This window comes from Hippocampus guttulatus, chromosome 6 (assembly GCF_054856545.1).
Source record: "Hippocampus guttulatus isolate MCC_2025c chromosome 6, RoL_Hgut_1.0, whole genome shotgun sequence".
NCBI lineage: Eukaryota > Metazoa > Chordata > Actinopteri > Syngnathiformes > Syngnathidae > Hippocampus > Hippocampus guttulatus.
Genome location: NC_141266.1, coordinates 23,612,160 through 23,632,793, shown reverse-complemented (window position 1 = coordinate 23,632,793; position 20,634 = coordinate 23,612,160). Strand labels below are relative to the sequence as shown.

The window sequence follows — 20,634 nt, the reverse complement described above, 5'->3', positions numbered from 1 at the left end:
TAGCGGCCTTACTATGAGGACCCAAACACGGCACGTAATATAGGAACTTGGAAACAGACAAAGGCACATTTGTCGACTCACCCACGTCATTCTTGTTCCTCTTCACACGGCAGCGAGACCGGCCTTGTGGACTTTTCTGCAGGAAATGATGAATTGAGAATTTGAGATCACGTTGAACTAAACCTCAGGACTCACAACTTTTTTTTTTTTTGGCAACGTTTCACCTCCTTCCGTATATTTCGCCGCCTGAAAGGTCCACTGGTGATGAGATGAGACTGCCGCCCTGCAATTTGCTTTAATTTTCTTCAATTGCCGGGAGATAAGATGCTGCTTCCTGACCGGGTCTTTGGCTTTTCTTCCTCTGGAAAAAACTCTTATCAAGTTATCTCGTTGTGCAAAGTACACACACATTAGACAAAAATATTGGGACACCTACGTTTCGCAATTTCTGAATGGTCCTAAAAGTGATTTACTTACTATAAATAACAAATCGGTTCATCAATGCACGCTCGTGACATATTGATGGCTGAAACGTAAAAACCTTTTTGGGGGAAAAAAAAATGCCCAAGACGTTTCCTTGCGGAATGCCATTTTTTTGACGTGTCAAATTCACCAATGAGAAATTCCTTTGTAGATTTTGCGTGTTAATATGGCAGAGCAAAAAAAAAAAAAGCCAGAGGGACAAAAATTAACCGGTGTATTCTTTTTATAGGTAGCATAACCAGGTGGAAACCTGGTTTGTCTACATATAGCACAGGTGTCAAACTCAAGGTCCGGGGGCCAGATCTGGCCCGCCACATCATTTTATGTGGCCCACGAAAGCAAATTAAAGATGTCAACTTCCATGATACTTGTCAAAATATGGACCAGTTTCATATTCTCATATGTAATAAATAAGAGCGATATTGTCAGCATTTTTTTGGTGCCAAACCCCCCATGACAGCAACTTAAACATCCATCCATCCATCCATTTTCCGAACCGCTTGATCCTCACTAGGGTCGCGGGGGGTGCTGGAGCCTATCCCAGCCGTCTTTGGGCAGTAGTCCAATAATCCGTTATTATTGACTTTTTTTAAATGGTCTCAGTCATTATGGCCCTCCAAGGGAAATGGTAACTAAAATATGGCCGCGACGAAAATGGGTTTGACACCCCTGACATATGGTCATGTTCATATTTTTTTCACAATTCAATACTATTCATTGGTATCATGTTTGTTTGTTTTTTTTAACCTATTCTGAATCCATTTCAAGTGTTGAAAATAACTTTTGTTATAATGCTCCGATGCAGAAGGAACTGGTCAGCTACAAAGCGAAGGATGTGTACACTGTGCGGATTGATTTTTTTTTGTCAATTTATTTCCTTGTCCTCTTGGATTTCGGAGGACGTCATTTGCCCGAACAGAGCTCTGGAGACACTTTAACCCCAGGAGGTGTGACCCATTACATTTGCCTCGATTCCTTTTTTCTAAAGCTTCCGTATGGAAACAGGCTCAGGCTTGACAGACGACAAAAGAATTGAAGACACTTACAAATTAAGGTTGCGAAACCCCAAAACACTTGAAAAACAGCTGACCTTTTATTGTGGCCCATTGAAAAAACAAAAAAAACAAAACGTGATTAAAAACAACAAGGCGGTCATCTTAACGATACATGTACAGAAACGATTTAAGTTAGATTGCCGACATGTCCCCAAAACACCCCGCCCGCCGCCCTTCCTACAACCCTCCTTACATGTACCTTATTTTGAGCAAAATACAGGAGCTTCCGGGGATCTTAGGAATGTCTGGGTGCACGTTGGTACGCGAGCCGATCAGCAGGCTAGTTCAAGGGATGTCACGGGGGGGGGGGGGGGGGGGGGCAAGTATTTTGGCATGGAGGTAACAATAAGAGAATCAAGACATGAACAGCCCCCACTCGCGGTGACGTCATGTCATCCTGAAGTGGCGCACCATATACGGTCTGTTCCGCTCACATACACATACAGTATAATGATAAATGCACAGTGCAAAACTGTTGGGACACCATTTGTTGCTTCATTTACGACCCCTGTATTTGCTACAGCGCGGTTGCCCTCGTTTCCAAACGACCACGCACCTTCAAAGGGTGAACGTGATGAGATTCAAACGAGAACCGAAGAACTGCGAGACGGGCTCGCTCAGCACCGTTTCATTTTTTTTTTTTTTTTAAAGCAGCAAGAATTTAAGGATCCATGTGTGTCATCGCACGAATCGGCCTGCCGATGCGAAATGAAACGCAGGCCATACTGTTTAAGTGCCACGACTAATTCTTAGGATTATCTGGTCGACTCATTTATCGAGTCATTCAAACAGCAAAGGTAATGGTGACCCAAGACTTTTGCACAGTGCTGTACATACAATGACATCGTCGAAAAGTTTCTTCAGTCCGGTAGTTCAATTCAAAAAGTGAAACTTGCCATGACAGATACTTTGAGAAACATTAGACGATATTTTTAAGAAGGCCAATTTCTTATCGATTTCTGAAAAGAAAAAAAAAAAAGAAAAAAAAAAACAACATTTTATATTGTTTGGTAAATATTCAAAATGTGTCGATGAGAAACGAAAGATACAAATTTCCCTTTTGGATTGGAACTACTGAATCAAATGAAAGCTCTCCACAATATTTGACGCGAGATGCACCTGTAAATACCATCGACAGACAAACACGTTAAGGTGAGAACATTACAACTTTTCAAAACAAAACAAAAAAAACCCAAATAGCATCAAATGACACAATTTCCGACGAGGGGAAAATAAGCCAGAAAAAAATAAAAAATAAAAAAATCAGTTCTATAGTCCATCCGCTTCCAAGAGTGCAATCCAAAGCACTGCAACAAAGATGTGGGGTTTCATTTTTTCCGTGTACACTGTACACGGATGCACATGACTCGGGAAAGTTCGGCCATGTTTTGAGGAGATCCTTCTTTTTTATGACTTCCAGTCTGAGGCGTCCCATTCTACAGATGACGTTCAGTGACGAGCGGTGTGTGTGTGCGTGTACCGAGGACGACTAACCTGTCTGTGTTGCACAGGGTGGTTGAAGGGTGGAGGGTGAGGGTGGGGGGGGGGGGGGTCAGGCGGTGAAAAGTTCCCGCCTCAGCGCGAAACCTGCATCTGCTGCACGCTCTGCGACGGGTTCTGGGCGGTCACCTCGGGCCCGCGGCTGGCCAGCCTGCTGAGGATGTTCCTCTCGGACATTTGCAGCCGCACGGCCACGGGCGGTATCCTGGCGATGGTGGCCGGAAGGCGCGTGACGTCCGCCTTCATGTCGCTCAGCAGCTCCTCCAGCTGTTTGAGAACTGGAAGGTAAAAAAAACAAAAACAAAAAAAAAAAAAACAAACAAAAAAAAAAGCAACTCAAGCTTGAGCGTGTCACTTCCGACGTAGCGTTGTGACTTTGGGCTCGTAAACTTGTTTTTAGTCGTGTCAATGAGCGTTTACCTTTATGCAGAACTGCATTGGCTGGCTTGTTTCCTGACATGGACTCCTTGCTGAGGTGCTGGTGGGACTCGGCCAGACACTCCACCTCGCTGAAGCGCGTGTTGAGCGCCATGGAGGGGTGGGCCGGATCCTCCGTCATGTTGAGGTAGGCCGCTCGGCGTAGCTGCTCCTCAATCACCAACGCTTGCTCCAGTAACTAAGAGAGGACGATATTTGACCAGTCGGCAGACCGAGGGCATTCGAGGCGTCAGTTGAGTTTTCGCATTCACAAAGTGGTGGTGGGGGGTTGAGTTCACCTTGAACCTGCGCGCCAGAAACTTGTTCTTGATCTCCAGGAAGTTGCCCCTGCTCATTTCCCCCTTGAAGGGCTCGTTGAGAATGGCGAACCTGACGTCGTTCTGCACGTCCTGCCATCGGGCGTAGCCGTGTCTGAGGAAAATCACGGTCAAGCCAACGACAACTTTGGTTTGGGAATCGTTGGCGAGCGTCCGTGAACGCCCGTCTCCGTCCGTCTTTGCTATCGCAACGTCAACGTGAAAGTAGCCCGACGACCGAAAAGCTATTCGGGTGTCGAAAAGGGTGCTGCCACCGAGATGTAAATGAAACTGGGCGTGTCACGACTGCCGTTTCTGTCCCCAAGTATCACGTTATGAAGGGAGCACGGCGTAAGAGGTCTCGACGTTCTTGTTATTTGACGCGAAAAGCGCCAAGCCTCATGCAAATGATTCCTAGCCTGCAGAAAACTGTCAAAAATAAACTTGAGTCAATGTGCAACGATAGGATACTGGATGATCCCAGCCAGGAGCCAGTAGTCATGGCGACGGTGCCAGATCTCAAAGGTCTTCTTCGTGACGGTGGCTGCCCTCTCCTCATTCTGCCAGAGGGAGTGAAGCTCTGCAGGGCAGAAAGGTTATGAGACGAAAAAAAAAAAGAAAAAAAAGAGGCAAGGAAACGTGGATGTGTGTGGTATCTATCCCCCCCCCCCCACCTGTGAAGCCTCCGTCTGCGATGTTGAACATGAACCTCTGCTTGCTGGCTTTCCTCTTCTCTTCACTCACATTCAACACGGACAGAGCGCCTTCTCTGGTGTTCTCTCCATTCTGAAGTCGGCTCGATTCCTCCGATTTCACGCCGTCTTTATCCTCTTGTTGATCTGTGGGGAACGCAGGCAGAGGCACGAGCATGAGCGGTGTGTCGGACATCGCCCTGATAAATTTAGATTTGCATCGGAACGGCGCTACTAAATTGACAATATGTTTGGCGCCGAAGTAGAACAGAGTGACAGCCTCTCAGAGGTAAATAACTTTTGTAAAATGCGTATAAGTGAGCATGCGCACCTTTGTCTGTGTCCATCTTTTCATCTTTAGCATCTTCACCTAAAAAAAAAAAAAATTCAAAGTACATGCCAATGAAATAAAAAAGGAGGTGTCAAAAAACAAAACAACAACAAAAAAAAAAAAAGCCAGACCTTTCGATCGATCTTCCGGATCCGTTTTGTTCTCCGTTCCTTCACCTTTGACATCAGCAGCAACGGCTTTGTCGCCCTTCTCCTCTCGGTCCTTGCTAAAGTCGGTGGCGTCATTCCCTTCATCGGCACCTCGCGTCTCCTTCTCTTTCTCCTCCTTCCCCGCAAGGTCATCGTCTTTGGTTTCAGAGGCCGGCGACTTGTCGGACTCATCTGGGATTTCGATAATCTAAGGCAAAGAAAATGGCGATGAGTTTGAAATGAGGTTCAATGCCCATTCATGTCATCGATGACACGCGCGAATGAGGAATGACCTCTGGATCGTCTGACTTTCTGGCTACTTTGGTGTCCTCCGCATCCTTCTTGATGTCCTCTTTGTCCTCTGATCTCGAGAGATCTTCTGTTCACACAAAGTCAGAAAGGGTAACGGCAGCTGCAGCGAAAACAGCCCGACTAAAAAAATCACGCTGCGGAGTCATTTCAAGATTTGAAATCAAATAACAGGATCTTAAAATGAAGTCCAAAATGAGCCAGTGAAGAGATGGCAGAGGAGGATTATGTGCTCCAGTTAAGAGGCGAGCAGCAGCATTCTGGACCGACTGGAAATGCTTCATGGAGGATTGGCTGACTCCAAAGTAAAGCGCATGACACTAACGAAGCCCAGATGTGACAAAGACGAGAATGAGTGTTTCAAAGTGAGAAAGAAGAAGGCTGCCGAAAAAGAAAGAAGCTGGCTTCAACAACGGAACCAATTTGCCGGTCCAATTTAAAATGACTGTCCAGTTTAAGACCCGAGTCCGATTGAGGTTTAAAGCTGAGCTTTGGATGTGTGTACCTGGCACAGGAGTGTTCGGTTGCGTATCCGCGGGCGTCCCGCTCGAAGGGGTCTTGGGATCCTCGCCCGCAGCCAAAGCCGCCGCCCTCTTGTTTTCCTCCAGTTCCGCCATCCAGGGCATGGACCACTGACCATTCACATGCTCAAACTCTTGCACCTGTCAAAGCGACACAGGAATCGAGCGATCCATCGTGTCACGACACCCGATGGAGCCGAGACCGAGTCCGAGCAACGGGGGCAAAGCGCAACCTTTTTCCTGATGAGCGACATGACGCCGATGCGAGTGAGCACGTGCTGCCTGGACAGACCCTCTCGTGGGACGCCGTCTGCAAAAGTCTCTGCTCCGTCAGCTCCCGGTTCGCACAGGTGCCTCATGAACAGGGACACGTAAGCCCTGTGGGTAAAAAAAAAAAACCAAAAAAAAAAACGGGGGTGTGCATTTAGCACATCAGATGGAATACACTTAAAAATGCGGACAAAATATTAAAAACTGAAATGAATCAACAGAAAAACGGCAATTGGCAAATAAACACTTAAAAATTCAGTGGCTAAATACACGCGTACTTTTTTTGACAATTGTGAGCCAACCAACCGAGCGCTTGCCACTAATATTCTACAAAAGGGATTCTAGTGCACGGACGCCTTTTCATTTGAACTGAGTAAGAAATGACATTGACGATAAAATTGCACTGTAAAGGTTTTAGAAAAAACGGAAAGTCGTTTTGATTCCATTCAGAAACAAATTAGGTCATTTACTTTCAAAAGAGAGCAATTTGCAACTGAAAAAGTAGCTCAAACAAACGTCATCCTATTCAAAATATGACGTACATCTTAGATAAGCTTCGAAGGAAAAGAATGACGTGCTCCGACGGCTTCCAACGAGACAAGCTGAAAAGAAAATTATGATGAAGAAGTAAAAAAGTAAAAAAAAATAAAATTAAAAAAAAAGATCCTCACTTGAATTCCTTCTCAGACTTCCCTCGAAGGTCCCTGACAAGCCACTGGTTGTTGAAGGCATCCTGCGGAGGCATCCCGTAACGCATCACCACATTCAGGAAAGCCTTCCTCTGCCGTGCGTTGAAGCCCAGAACCTGACAGGTCAAATCATTCAGAAGTCATTCATCAACAACTGAAGGTAAAGCCACAAGCGGACGGAGACCCACCTCGATGTTTCCTCCCACTCGGGCCAGAAGCGGAGGCAGAGGCTTGTCCCTGTCATTTCTTAACCCTTTGCGGTTCGGTCTGCGTGCATTTGCTGCGGCGGATGGGACAAAAAAAAAAAAAAAAAAATTAAAAAATAACAGTCAGGCGACCTCGCGCTCAAAAAAATAGACATATTTAAAAAAAAAAACGATGACTCTGACGTTGAAATGCTTATGCTGGAATTGAATGTGTGTTTGTGCGAGACGTAACAGTTCTGCGGATGCCACATGAAGGATGCTTGACGGCACCCTCGTGCTGAAGGTCCCCCCCCTCTTGCTCTCTCTCTCTCTTTCTTTCTTCACACCTTTACATCTACAGCTGCCGTTTGGAGCACAAACGCCTTCAGGACATTTGCCGTTTAATGCGATTCGAGTAAACAGCAAGATCCCCGATCGAGGGCAACGATGGGAGATGCAAAATATATCAAGGAGAAAAAAGATACAGAAATGGCGAAACACTCCAAGTGAACGTGTCAACAAAATTCAACTTGAGAACAATTTGGTCTTTTTAAACGTAGGCCACGCGGAAGGAGGCATCTAGCGCTTTCTGTCCCTCGTTCTGTGCACTCGCCAACTCCTTCTCGTCCGGCCTTTGCACGCCCCGAGCAGATGATACACGGACAACTTCCGCTCTTTTCTGAGCTTAACTTTTAGCCGTCGGTGCTTCCGTCTGAATCGGCACACGGATCTGCAGGGGGCGGGGGGGGGTGAGGCTTGTTCGTAAGGGAAAGAACTGCAGCTTGAAGACGCCTCATCAGAGAAGTTGTTTGAGTGTGTTAGGATGGACCGGCGGAGAGTCATTTTTCAATCTTCTATCGTGGAACCCCAAAAGCCGTAAATTGGAAACAAACTCAAATATGCCTCTGCACTTGAACTCCCACGAGTGTGCTGTGTTGTTTTGGGGGGCTTTTTTTTTTCTTTTCATTTTATTGAATGTCATTGATACTGTCGTGCCACAGGCAAGCAGAGGAGGTTTTTCTTACACTTTTAGGACAGCCAAGAAAACAAAAATGTCACTTTAGCGTCATAATTGGGATTATGACATTTGAAACGTCATCAGAGGATGAATAATTTAACGGTGGAATATATATTGAAGGCGGCACGGTGAGGCTAGCGGTTTATCACGCCTGGCCCGTAGTTCTGAAACTTGCTTGGCGGAGTGGACACTTTTTTCCCCCGTGGACGAGCGCAATGGAAATAGGAAGAACAGGTAACAGCAGTTCATCATCTTTAAAAATGTAGAACAGGCAAGAAGCGACTACGGTGGTAGCTCGAACATCCTCGGATCAGTTCTTTACATTTTTATGCTTAAGGAAACATTTATGTCAGAATTTTGGGGAGGCTTGGAACGGATTAGAGCATTTACATGGAAAACGCGTCTCTACTTACAAAATTCTCTCGTATAGAAATTTCTTCCGGAACCAATTAAATTCGTCAGTAGAGGAACCGCTGTATTTCTATTTACGTTATTCTTTTGGGTAAACTTGCTTTGAGTTTGCGAGTGCGGTGACTCTGTTCAACCTCCGAGGTTCCACTGTGCTTTGCTGAAGCCGACCAAAGGCCCGACCCGAACAGACAGAAGATTGTCACCGAAGCCGACACGGCGTGCGGAAGAGCAGCGATGCGTTCAGGTTGAGGTGTACCTTCAGAACGTTCGTCAAAGTCCTCGTCGCCCTCCTCCGATGCCACCGAGTAATCGGACTGGTTGTCGGATTGGTCCTCTTGCCAATCTGGTCGGGAGACGGCGAAAGGAAAAACTTCCTTAACTCTTGATCAAAGTCATAGTCGAGGTAAAAGCGCACGACAAAATGTCTTTCGTTCTTTTTCGATGCTTGAACATTTTGTACCTTTAACGCTCCCTTGCCTTTAAAAAACAAAAACATGCATAGTTTTAGCAAGTCTTTTGAACTTTCATATAACAGCAGACTGCCAATTCAAATTGTGAAATGACAAATATTCAACTAAGCCGAGTCTCTAAAACACCAAACAAACACGACTTTTTTTTTTTTTTTTTTTCCCGTTTGGGCATTTACTCCAGACCCTCGACATCCAGCTTGAGGTCCATGTGCCACTAAGTTCTTTGTCCTCACTCGTAAAAGAATTCAGCACAATACTAGGTCGAATACTTCAACCTCTGCACACCATTCGCACGACAAGTTATGAAGCAGAATTGGACGTCACTCGTAGGACGAGTGGCAGACATTTCTCAGTTTTGGCTCAGCGAGCTACAAAAGCAGCACACGGGCCTTTGAGATGGATATCGGGAACACGGAAGAAATGCGTCAACGGCTTACCACGCATGCACTCGCAGTGCAAAATTAACACACACACACACACACACACAAAAAAGACGTCACAGACACGGCACAGCACAGAAAGAGGTTGCATGATATATGTTTCTGTACCCTGTCTTATACCTCGGTCCTCCTGCGAACCGTCATTGTAGTTAACCGGCTTTCGAGTTCTTTTGCCTTTGCCCAGATTGCGGGCCAGATCCTCTTGCTGCTGCTCATAGTGATGACGAAGCAGCTTCTCCCAGTAGTCGGGGTCTACGCTTTCTTCCTGTTTGATCACCTCCCTCTCTACTTCCTCCTCCTCAAAGGGAACAAAGATGAACATTTGGGTTCCGATCGTCCCACCGCCGGCGCCGCTTGGGCTTCTGACGCTGCGGCCGCGCGTACCTCGTCGTCCTCGTCTTTGACCACGTACTGGGCAACTTTGAAGGAGCTGAGGTATTCGTTCATGCTCTGAATCTCGGTGTCGTCCGTGGCGTCCCGGTTGCGGTCGAGCAAACGGTCGATGGCTTGGTCGTCGTAGTGGATCACGCTGCTGTCGTCCTCTTTGTTGTCTCCTGGAGGCAAGGCACAGTATGAAACCCACCCATCCGACGGCAACGCTGAGAGCCTACTCGAGGTTCCAATGCCCTTTTCGTCAACTTCAAGCGCTTTCAAATTTCACAATAATAATTCTCTTTTTTTTTTGGTGTCATTCCCCGACCGAGCACGAGTATTCTTGTCAAGGCCAAACACTCCATGTTTTTTTTTGCATTGGTACTCAAGACATGAGGGTGGTTTCCCAATGAGGAGCATTTGTTGAGGTCGTGAAGCCTCTCGCAGCTCCGAAAACATGCTTCACCTGCATAACAAGCAAGATTACAAAGAGTCAACGTCAGCAACCTTCTCCAGCCTCATCCTTAAACAGCTCCTCCGTTCCAAATTTGAGGATATCGTCGAGCTCCTGCTTGGACATGGAACCGGTCTTGGAGCCCAGGCCGGGACGCACCACCAAGTGGGTGAGCATCATTTTTTTCTTTGCAACCTGATCAAACAAATCAGAAGTTTGAACAGTTAATAAGGACTTGGGATTTTTTTTTTTTTTATGACTCTCCCCCCCTTGCTATTTCACCTGCGTGATCCTCTCCTCCACGGATGCTTTGGTTACAAAGCGATAAATCATCACCTTCCTGTTCTGGCCAATACGGTGAGCTCTGCTGAACGCCTGGACACCACACACACACAACATATGAAAAATGATAGCCCGAAAATAATATTAAATTCACCGGGGAATCTGAGGCCAAAGTACATATTTCCGTTATTTCATAGGTCAGATATTCTTGAAAGGATCGTTTGACCTTAGTCTTTACAGAACACAACTCTTCCTTCATGTCCTTTGACAGTGACTCATAGGAAAGTGAACGGTGAACGGGGGGTATACCTTTCGGAGATTTTAACTCATGAAAACACAATTGAAACTCATTAGAAACACATTTGGAGTATTTTGAAAACATAAATGAACAACCAGATAAATGTAGGCATGAAACGTATCGAAAATACTGTCCCCAACTGTAGTATCTGTTTGTATGCGTGCGCCTTTAACTCATTCAGTACCAGCCAATTCCGGACCAAGTCTGAAAAGACGTTTAAAAACGTCTTTGGGAGTGAACGAGTTAAGAGGCGGGGCCTGATGTCTGTGCGTAAGTTTAAAAAAAATTACAAATTCAGAAACTGTGGCTCTCCTTTCCACCAGGCAAAGGGCATGACAGTAAGTCCATATGGCAGGGACACAAACTTGGGGGAGGGAGGGGGGAGGGGGGGTCGTACCTGGATGTCATTGTGGGGGTTCCAGTCAGAGTCATAGATGATAACGGTGTCGGCAGACGCAAGATTGATGCCCAGTCCTCCTGCTCGAGTCGAGAGGAGGAAAGCAAACTGGGGCGCGCCGGGAGCTGTTGGAATAAAGACCAACACAGAAGTTCAAAACATCCAAAGTGGCCCACGTGAAGTCGTGAATTCGCCGAGCTTTTAAAAGGGTGACCATTAAAGCGGTCGATGGCCTCCTGCCGCATGTTGCCGGTGACCCCGCCGTCGATTCTCTCGTATTTGTAGCCCTCGTTTTCCAGGAAGTCCTCCAGCAGGTCGAGCATTTTGGTCATCTGGGAGAAAACCAGCACTCTGTGACCTCCTTCCTTCAGCTTCTTCATCATCTTGTGCAAGAGCATCAGCTTGCCGGATGCCTTGGTCAGGGCCAAGCCCTCATACATCCCGTTGGGAAGTTTTGGAGCCTCCTGCCGCAGAAAAAGAAGAACATGGATGAACGACATGTTCATTGATGTTCGGGCAGTCCCCTCGAAAGGATTCTAACGAATAAGACGCAGGCCATACGGTAGCGGCAGCAGGAAAGAGGTACGGATGATTGCAGCACTTTTTCAGATCCATCACCACGTTGAGCAGAGAGACTTGGTTTCCTCCTCCGCGGGTGTTCAAGGCCTCGAAATTCCGCGTTAAAATAAACTTGTAGTATTTCCTAGATGAAGACAAGAAACCGATGAGCTCCAGAAAGGATCGCCAACAAGAAAAAAAAAGGGAAGCGATTCACGGCTCGACGCTGACTTCTGCATGGGGCTGAGCTCCACTCTGACAATGAGTTCGGTCTTGGACGGCATGTGCTTGAAGACGTCGGCCTTCAGCCTCCTGAGCATGTGCGGTCCCAGCATGTCATGGAGCTTCTTGATCTGGTCCTCTTTGGCGATGTCGGCAAACTCTTCTAGAAAACCTTCCAGGTTGCTGCGGAGGAGGAAGCGGGATGGGGAAAACGACGTTGAGTAAAATGAGGGCGAGCGTGGGGCGTCGCCGCCACGCATACGCGGCGAGGGATGTACTGACTTGAATCTCTCCGGCGTCAGGAAGTTCAGCAAGTGGAAGAGCTCCTCCAGGTTGTTCTGAAGAGGCGTGCCGGTCAGCAGCAGCTTGTGTTGCAGCGGGTAGTTGTTCAACACTCGGAAGAACTGACAGAGGGGAAGGAATTTGACAGGAATTACAAATGCGCCGTCAAAGACTGCCGTTTCTCTCAAGCGATACAGTGCGCAAATACAATCGCAATGTCGGAGCTCCACCAAGAGGGCAATTTGTATTCCCCTTTTGCAGAGGCAAATATAGACGCAGGCATGGGCCAGTTAGCGGTTAACCATGGGTTTGAAAAAAAAAAAAATATCAAGGTTTCAATAACCACTAAGACTGACATTTACATTTTTTTGAGGGGACTTCTAAGCAAGGCACAATATGATCGTCTGCTTGCAGAGTCGAGTAAGCAAGACGGCTCTTTTTAAAGTTAATTGCCTGCAATTATTATTCTTTTTTTTTTGTTTGTTCCTTCTTAGCAAGCAGACTGATGAGCAGTTATGCACAGAGGAAGAGAGATGAAGCCTGATGAAACTGCAAACAAGGATGCCTTTTTGCTCCTTTTATTGATGTGCATTGTCCTAAAAATATATATATAATTTTTTTTTTCAAATGCCAGCAGGTACTAGTTAGTTCTGTTAGTTCTAGTCCTTAGGTCTGTTCGAAAAAAAAAACTCACCAGTGACGAAACACTGTGACTTATTAAGAATTAAAACAGGAGAAGAATGTTACCATTTATTAATGCGTTTAACCTTAAATTCTCACACATTGCTTGTGTCCCAAATTTTCTATCCACCCACCCATTATCTGAACCGTTCATAATCAGCAGTTTTCAGGTAGTACAACTCGAAATTTTGTTTCAAAATAAAATAAATTATGCCCAATGGAAAATTAAAAAAAAAAAACTGCCCCCCCCCCAAAAGTTAATTTTAATACAGTGATATTGTATTGATATTGATGTAATTTTAATACTGCGATATGTTTGCCCACAGTTATCATACTGTCAGAATCTAATCAATCGGCTGATGCCTACATCGAAGCAATAACTAAACCGGTCTAATGGTGTGTTGTCACCTTGGACTGGTTGTTTTTCAGCCTGTGAGCCTCGTCCACAACCAGACAGGCCCATTCAATAGAGCCCAGCACAGCCTGGTCGATGGTAATCAGCTCATAGGACGTCAGCAGGACATGAAACTTAACCGTCGAGTCTTTCTGCGGGAGCGGACGTCGGCGTCAAGGGAGAGAAAAAGCAGAACTTTTCGGCCCGGGAGCCACAGCCAATGCTTTCAATATGCCGACTTGACATGTCGTCATTTGGTTTCTTTCTCACCTTCATCTTGGATGCTTTTTTCCCACCTCGGATGGCATTCCCTTCGAAGGAAAACTCGTTCTCTCGGATGACGGCTCTGCTGTCCTTGTCGCCCACGTACGTGACCACGTACATGTCCGGGGCCCACATCTCGAACTCTCGCTCCCAGTTGATGATGGTGGACAGAGGGGCGCTCACCAGAAAGGGACCTTTGGAGTGACCCTGGGGGGGGGGGGACAGTTGTCAACATTTACAATTTGACCTGCAAACAAATGTCTTGACCTGCCTTTAGGATAAAGCTCCTGACTTTGAGCTTCTCCCCTTCAAAGGGCAATGTTGCTGTACGTCCCATGTCGGATACCCTCAACTGACACTGATCGACAGAGGGGAGTCGACCGGACAAAATAGAACTTGCGCTGTTATTCCGTACAGTAGTACCTTGACTGATTTTCATTCTATCAATCCGCTCCAGGCCCACAAAACCACCACAATTTTGTTCGGTGTGTGCGCGTGCGACGGGGACTCTTCAATTTGGTTCGCGTCACTGCAGTTAACTTGTAAGTTGCGGCACTCGTAAGTCACGGTAACACTGTACTAAAAAGTAAATATGTGTCTCACCCCCGCCCCCCTCCCCCTCCTCACCTCCTTGTAAAGCGAGTAGAGGAAGACAGCGGTCTGGACTGTCTTGCCTAAGCCCATTTCATCGGCAAGGATGGTGTCGGTGGCCTGAGCCCAAGAAAACCTGAGCCAGTTCAAGCCCTCCAGCTGGTAGGGGTGAAGCGTACCCCCGGTGCTGTCCAGGTAGTCAGGCTGACGGTCAAACTTGATGGTGGGCTGTAAGAGGAAACGGAGAGAGAATAATGAATGCCACAAGGCTTCTGGCTCCTGATTCCGAACTCGACAGCATCTCATTGTTGAGCAGCGGATGCTACGAATGTTCACGTGCAATTCGCGACGCAAGACGTGTTGAATGGAAAGGTCGGAATACTTACGTCTACCACTGGATTAGCAGGTGGACGCTCCGTCTTCTTAACTTTGACAGGTTTCTTCAGCTTCTTACCAGGTCTGCCCTCATCACCAATCATTAGCTCTCTAGTTTGGTTTTTGTGGGGAGGGGGGGTGAGTATGTTGAGTGGCACTTGCGTTGTAGTTAAGAGAGCACTCCCGAGTCCTGCGAGGTGCGCGAGCTCCCGCGTACCTGTGATTCCAGTAGGTCTGCTTGTAAAGGTCAAACTCGGGGATGTCCATGTCTTCGCTCTCCCACGTCGACTGGTCGTAGGCCAGATCTCGCCATTTGATCAGGTAGTGCACGTTGCCCTTCCTGTCCACACTGAAATGGAACGAGGTGGATCATACGTACGCTTGCGGTCGCGATCATGACATCAGATGAACAGCTTGACCGATTTCGCAATTTGGGGGGGGGGGGGTGCTTTTTCTTCCGTTGCTATGACTAAACATGATAGGTCTGAAGTGACTTCGTTATATTTTGAGAAAATTAAACTTTCTCCCTGGTTTTGTAACGTTTATTCCCCCCATTGTCGAAGGTCACAAGCAGGCATTTAGCAAAACGTTTTAAAACAAATAATCATGACAGTTGAATAGCAATTTGAACTCTGAATGAATGGAACTTTCGATCTAGCGAACGATACTTTTTAACTCCTTCACTACCAAAGACGTTTTTAAACGTCTTTTCAGACATGGTCCAGAATTGTCTGGTACTGAATGAGTTAAAGCAAAATCCACGAGACAGTGTCATTAAAAGGACTCCACACGTTAACTTCATGGCCCAAGCGTTCACCTGTGGTTGAGGATGCGGTGTATCATAAGCCACTCCATCTTGACTCCGTAGCGGTAGAACTCCGCCTCCATATGAGCAAAGAGCGGATCCTTGTTCTTCCTCTTGGTGCTCTTATCGTCGTCGCCCTCGCCGCCAAAGTCCACAGGCGGCGGCTCGTCCATGTCGGTCTTCCTCTGGTAGTTGCGGAACATCACCTGGCAGTTCAACTCCAACTAGTGACCACAGGCGAGGCGAGGTTGGAAGGCGCGCGGGGGTTCAGTCACCAACGAGAATTCTCCATCGCTGTCGGGTTCGGCTTTCACCTGTAACTCCAGCACCCAGGAGCAGTGCCAATAGGACATGTTGCACCATTTGACAAAGAACTCCCGCTCCCGGCGGCCAACCAACGGCGGGGGATCGGGGGCGTCGGCCGGCAGGTCGGCAGGCCGGGGAACCGGCGTAGGGGCGGGTAGCTCTCCCCAATGCCACGTTAAAACCTTCTGGACTTTACCCTTCATCGGCGGACACTGTCAAGAAGAGGATAGTGAGTCGGCGTTGCTTTTGTTGTTTCGAATCAAGAGGACGCCTGAATCGGGTACCTTGCAGCGAGGGCAGATCCACTCGCCGTTGGGGATCTCGGGGAGGGGCGGGTTGAGACAGTGGATGTGGTAGGACGAGGGGCAGGTGTCGCAGCAGAGAAGCTCCCCACCGTCCTTGCACACCCTGCAGTACTCGATGTGATGGTCGTCCTCTTCCTCGGCGCCGTCGTCCTGCCTGTCGTCCTCGTCTTCCACTTCGCCGTCCGAGAGGTCTTCCCTGGCTTCCCACTGGATGCCCTCCTTTTCCTGGTATCGCGGTCAAGAGCCGAGATGGGGGCGCATGAGGGAGAAGCCGCTTCTGGTAAAGTCAAGCTTCTCCCTTTCTTAACAGACAGTAATCGGTGCCTTGGTTACACCTTGACTGGATTACTGTGATGCACTTTTATTTTGGAGTCGGCCCGTCATCCTTTGGATTGGATGCAACTTTATTGTCAAATGTGCCGTATGTGTAACATACTCCATCGAGTGTCTCCAGTAGCTCCAAAATACCGCTGCTTGCCTCCTAACTGGACCTCACAGGGAAGCAGCGCACAAGTCTGATTCAGGAAACTGGTGTAAAAAGACGACAGTACTCACGCAGTGTGGGCAGCTCCACTTGCCCTCGGGTGCCTTCTCCATGTCGGGGTCCAAGCAGACCATGTGATAAGCCCTGGGGCAGGTGTCGCACAGAATGATTTCGCCGCCCTGCTGGCACACCTCGCAGTAGTCCTGGTGGTCCGTCTCGTAGCCGTCGCCATCCTCCGTCTCCGCTGGGAGAGGAAGCGAGTGGACACGTGAGCTGGGATTCTGAGTCTAGAAACGAAAGACAGAAGGGGAGTTTCACACCGCACCTTTCTTCTTTTTCTTCGCACTCTTGGATTTCTTCTTGCTGCGGCTAGCCCGGGTGGAGCCCTCCGACACGGAGAAGCCGCTTTCGTCAAAGTCGCTGTCCGCGTCGTCGTCGCTCTGAGCGGGAGAGCAGCGGCCGGGTTCGAACACTGACAACGTCGGCGAAAGACGGCGAGGCAAAAAAGTGGCAAGATATCTTACAGAGGAGCGCTTCCTCTTGCTGTTCAGGCCTCCCAGTTTGATCTTGAGCGGAGCCACTTTCTTGGGTTTGGGCTTTGGTGGAACTTTAGGCTTGGACTTTTTACGAGCGTTAGGGCCTGCGAAGTGAAGAGAGGTTAATTCGAGAGAGAGTAACAAACTAGCTGTTTTTGGAATTACCGCACTCCCTTTCCATTTCACAAGTCGACAACATCAAAATCCATACCGCTATAAAAGGATAAGGGAGTAGGGAATAATCGAATAACTTTGAAGCTAGCACAGGACGTTTTGTTCATATGCCGGTAGTTACCTTTGCCTTCTTTGGTTTTGGCCTTGCGCAGCGGAGGTGGCGGCGGGGTCGCCGCCGGAGCAGCGGGCGGCGTCTGAGCGGCGGCATCGGCGGCGGCGGCGGGGGGTGAAGGACCACCGTCGGCCCCTCCGTCTGCCCCGGCCACCACCATGTTCTCCACAGCCGCGGCCACATTGGCGGCCGCCAAGGCCGCATTGGCGGACGCCGAGCCCTGCGAGGGAGACAAGCCCGTCAGGAACGAGGAACGCTCCGTTCTTGTGTCATTCTCATGGATTCAACGTCATACCTTATGGGGGTTGTTTGTGCTAAACTCTCTCCACTTGGCCATCATTAAAGTCATCATCTTGGACACAGCGATTTTGGGGTTCTTGGCTGCGATCAAGGGCCTGAGGGAAACAACAAATGTCAAGCTGACAGACAGTTATTTCAACTAACGACGACATGTATGACTCCGCCCCCCCTTCCCACATTAAATTTTTTTTTTTTTTTAAAGTGCAACACATTTGTAAACATTTTCACACCTGACAAACTGACTGAAGGCCTTGTAGTTGGTGAGTGAGTTGTAGTCTTCCTGAGTAAAGATGTGGTCGATGTCTTTCATGCCCCAGGCCTCCAGCATCTGGGAGGAGCTTTTCGGCTAAAGCGGAGGATTGGGGAGGGGGGGGGGTGTGAAGACATGAATCCCAGTGGGAATTAACAGCCCCTCCCAGCACCCAAAATCTGACAATGGTCAGTTTTTACCTGGCAGTCATCATCGTCGTCTTCGTCATCATCCGGCTCTGGTTCTTTGCGCTTGCTCTTGGACGAGCCCCCTTTCTCCGCAGACGCACTGGATTTCTTCTTGTCTTTGGTCGAGCTGGAGCGTTTTTTCTTTTTCCTTCCCGGGGCGTAATCGCTTCCGTCACTGTCCGAGCGCAGGCCTCCCTCGTCCGGGTCCCTCTCTGTTCCCTCGCCTTCGATTAAGTGCTCAGGAGAGCTCAGCGGCAACTCCTGTTTGCGTTGAAACGGTGTTGAAAATATACAATATATCATGGGTTCTTGTGCGTGTGTCAGCCGAGTGTTCAATTAAACAGGCACAGATTTCACACTGAGTTGGTCGATTTGTGAGTAAATTGAGATGGGAACATCATTTTGGCACTATTGATACTTTCGGTGACATTTTTCCGATGTAAAATCGGTCCCTTGTCTCAATAAAGTTTGGGACACACAGGAAAATGTTAATGAAACAAGGTCAGCGTTGGGTGATGGGAGGAAAGTTTAAAAGGACCAAACAAAAAATTGATAGTCCTCATTTAATATTATGTCGTTTCCACAGACTTGTTGGTGGATTTCCAATTGAAATAAAGGTCAAATCTAACTGATTAGTCATTAGTGAGGGTAATTTATGTCATTCTCATTCTGTTTAATTAATGCAGGCGACTATTGGACCCCATTTGTACGACAGGTTTAGACATTTTTGTTGGGTAGTGTGCCCTAAGACTTTTCGAACATAAAATATGTGCCTTGACTCAATGACGGTCGGCAAACATGGCCCTCAAATATTTCCTCCTATCTCGCTAGTGTCAGTACACTTAGCGGATACATCTAAGGGGGCTTGGGGGGGGGGGGGTGAATCATGAAATCATGAGACATCCAATTCACCTCTCTGACGACTCTTTGCCTCTTGTTGCTTCTGCTCTCCCTGCTGCTCTTCTTGGCCTTCTTCTTCTTCTTGGACTTGGGAGCCTCGTCCAAGTCGGACATGATCTCTTCCGGCTCGTTGTCGTCTGCAGGTGACACAAAATGCTTGTCCCTCGTTTCACTCCCACGTTTACCCTCTATTTAGAGGGTGGGGGGGGGGGGGGTTGTGGCGCAGGCGCAGACATGCACGCCCCTGCAGGCTCGAGAGAGTGGAGAAAGAGGAAGGAGGAGGTAGGGAGGGGGTGCGCGTGCACAGAGTGGCGTGCACACACAAATCCGCGTGCACGCCAACCGTGTGGCACAAAACACTAGGGTTGAACAACTTGTGAGCTTTTATTTATTTTCTGCACAACTTTGGCACACGGCGGTGGTTCCCCCCTTGGCGAAAGCGCGCGTCAAAATTGTAAATAAGGGAAAGGAGGGGCGAACACCTGCACGTGAAGTTAGCTTCACTAACCTGTCGTGACCGAGGCGACGCGGAGCTAGCTCGGGCTAACGTTAGCCTCGCTTTAGCGGCAACCCCCCCCCCCCCCGCCCGCCCCAAACAAATACGCACCCGTGGTCAAAACCAACAAAAAGAAGGCGAACGGCGGTGAGGGGGGGGGGGGGGAGGTCGGATCTTACCGTGGAGTAGCGAGTGCTCTTCGGCGGCCCCGAAGTCGTCCCTGTCATCGTCGCTGCCTGACATGTCTCCAGTGCGTCCCCCCCCCCTTCCCCAACTCCTCGCTCAAATTAATCCCTCCTAAAGCTCTCGCTCCTCGGTCGGTCGACGAGGGAGGAGGGGAAAATGACGTGGGACTACTGGAGAGTGGACCAAGGGTGGTGTACTGTCCAAGGGGGAAGGGTGGGGGCGGGCGGCTACTGGGGGAAAAAATGTCACTGTGTTTACAATATCAAACAAGTTCGCTAATTAGGTATAGACACACGCTACACACTTGACACTCACAAGTTGGAAAGCAGCAATGGAAAGTTGAAGCTGAAAAGGGCCTACCTTGATACCTTGGAAACTTGCTGGGGCGGGCGTGCGTGTGTGGTCCCAGGTCGTAGCGAGCTCTCCCTTCCGTGCCGATTACCACAACCGGGCTCGTTTTAGTTAATTTAGCGTTCATTCATTAGGCGAGAAAATAAAAAAAAACGAAAACACGATCTGCTGTGCTCTCCCCCCAGCCTCAGCGCTTAGCTAACATCCTCGCGAGCACACAAAGGGGGCCAGACATCCCATAATAATCCCCCCTCCCCTCCCACACGCGCGCAGGACTCTGCATGGTTACCTCGCGACGGACAGACCATAATACTCACAGGGCCCAGGCTTCTCCCCCCCCCCACCCGACGCACGCGCGCTCGCACGCATTCGCGCGCATACCACTCCAAGACATGCGAGCTCAGGCCCTCGGAGCCACAACGTTGTCATGGCGACACACGCGCGTCTTACCAGACCATAATACTCCAACCGAGCTACATCCCATAATATACTCCACCTTCAAAATACAAGGAAATGGGAGGGAGACCATGTGGTCTGTAGGTAGGTCAAACCACACTGGTGACAGCTCATTAATAGTCGCTGAAGGGACATGCATCTTTACCTGGGGGGGAGATCAACAAAACAATTTGGGTTTGGTGCAAAAATAATGTCCACCACTGTGTGTCTCGACCTGTGATCGGGTTCAAGTCCATCCTGGGCCTAGCTGGGTCACAGCTCATGTGCAGGGATGCTTTTGAAAACACGCTGCCTTCAAGGTCCACTCAAAGTATAGGAAAGCACACAGGTCAAACAAAAGACACCGCATGTCAAGTTT

The 20,634-nt window shown here is 48.4% G+C and overlaps 1 protein-coding gene across 12 annotated transcripts; it reads right to left on the bottom strand.

The window, feature by feature from the left end:
* Window positions 1-1,552: 1,552 nt before the first annotated feature.
* chd4b (chromodomain helicase DNA binding protein 4b) lies at window positions 1,553-20,136 on the bottom strand. 12 transcript variants are annotated; one of them, XM_086113030.1, is made up of 40 exons: window positions 19,830-20,136; window positions 19,463-19,699; window positions 18,800-18,924; window positions 17,900-18,148; window positions 17,680-17,795; window positions 17,445-17,544; window positions 17,159-17,369; window positions 16,852-16,967; window positions 16,653-16,767; window positions 16,399-16,571; window positions 15,823-16,068; window positions 15,547-15,750; window positions 15,245-15,456; window positions 14,645-14,776; window positions 14,439-14,538; window positions 14,089-14,280; window positions 13,468-13,668; window positions 13,212-13,349; window positions 12,123-12,244; window positions 11,850-12,023; window positions 11,622-11,763; window positions 11,275-11,524; window positions 11,061-11,185; window positions 10,366-10,458; window positions 10,137-10,278; window positions 9,642-9,811; window positions 9,378-9,555; window positions 8,604-8,690; window positions 6,922-7,013; window positions 6,716-6,849; window positions 6,008-6,152; window positions 5,759-5,915; window positions 5,238-5,323; window positions 4,927-5,152; window positions 4,796-4,834; window positions 4,447-4,611; window positions 4,244-4,352; window positions 3,755-3,887; window positions 3,459-3,654; window positions 1,553-3,305 (listed from the first exon to the last, which is right to left on the bottom strand). In XM_086113030.1, exons 2-40 carry the CDS (start codon window positions 19,524-19,526, stop codon window positions 3,091-3,093), a joined length of 5,874 nt encoding a protein of 1,957 aa, XP_085969156.1. In that variant the 5' UTR covers window positions 19,527-19,699; window positions 19,830-20,136; the 3' UTR covers window positions 1,553-3,090. The 12 variants fall into 12 exon arrangements, with proteins under 12 accessions (XP_085969156.1, XP_085969155.1, XP_085969153.1 ...); XM_086113029.1 differs by having other exon boundaries at window positions 1,553-3,316; window positions 9,366-9,555; window positions 19,830-20,135; XM_086113027.1 differs by having other exon boundaries at window positions 9,366-9,555; window positions 19,830-20,135.
* Window positions 20,137-20,634: the final 498 nt, after the last annotated feature.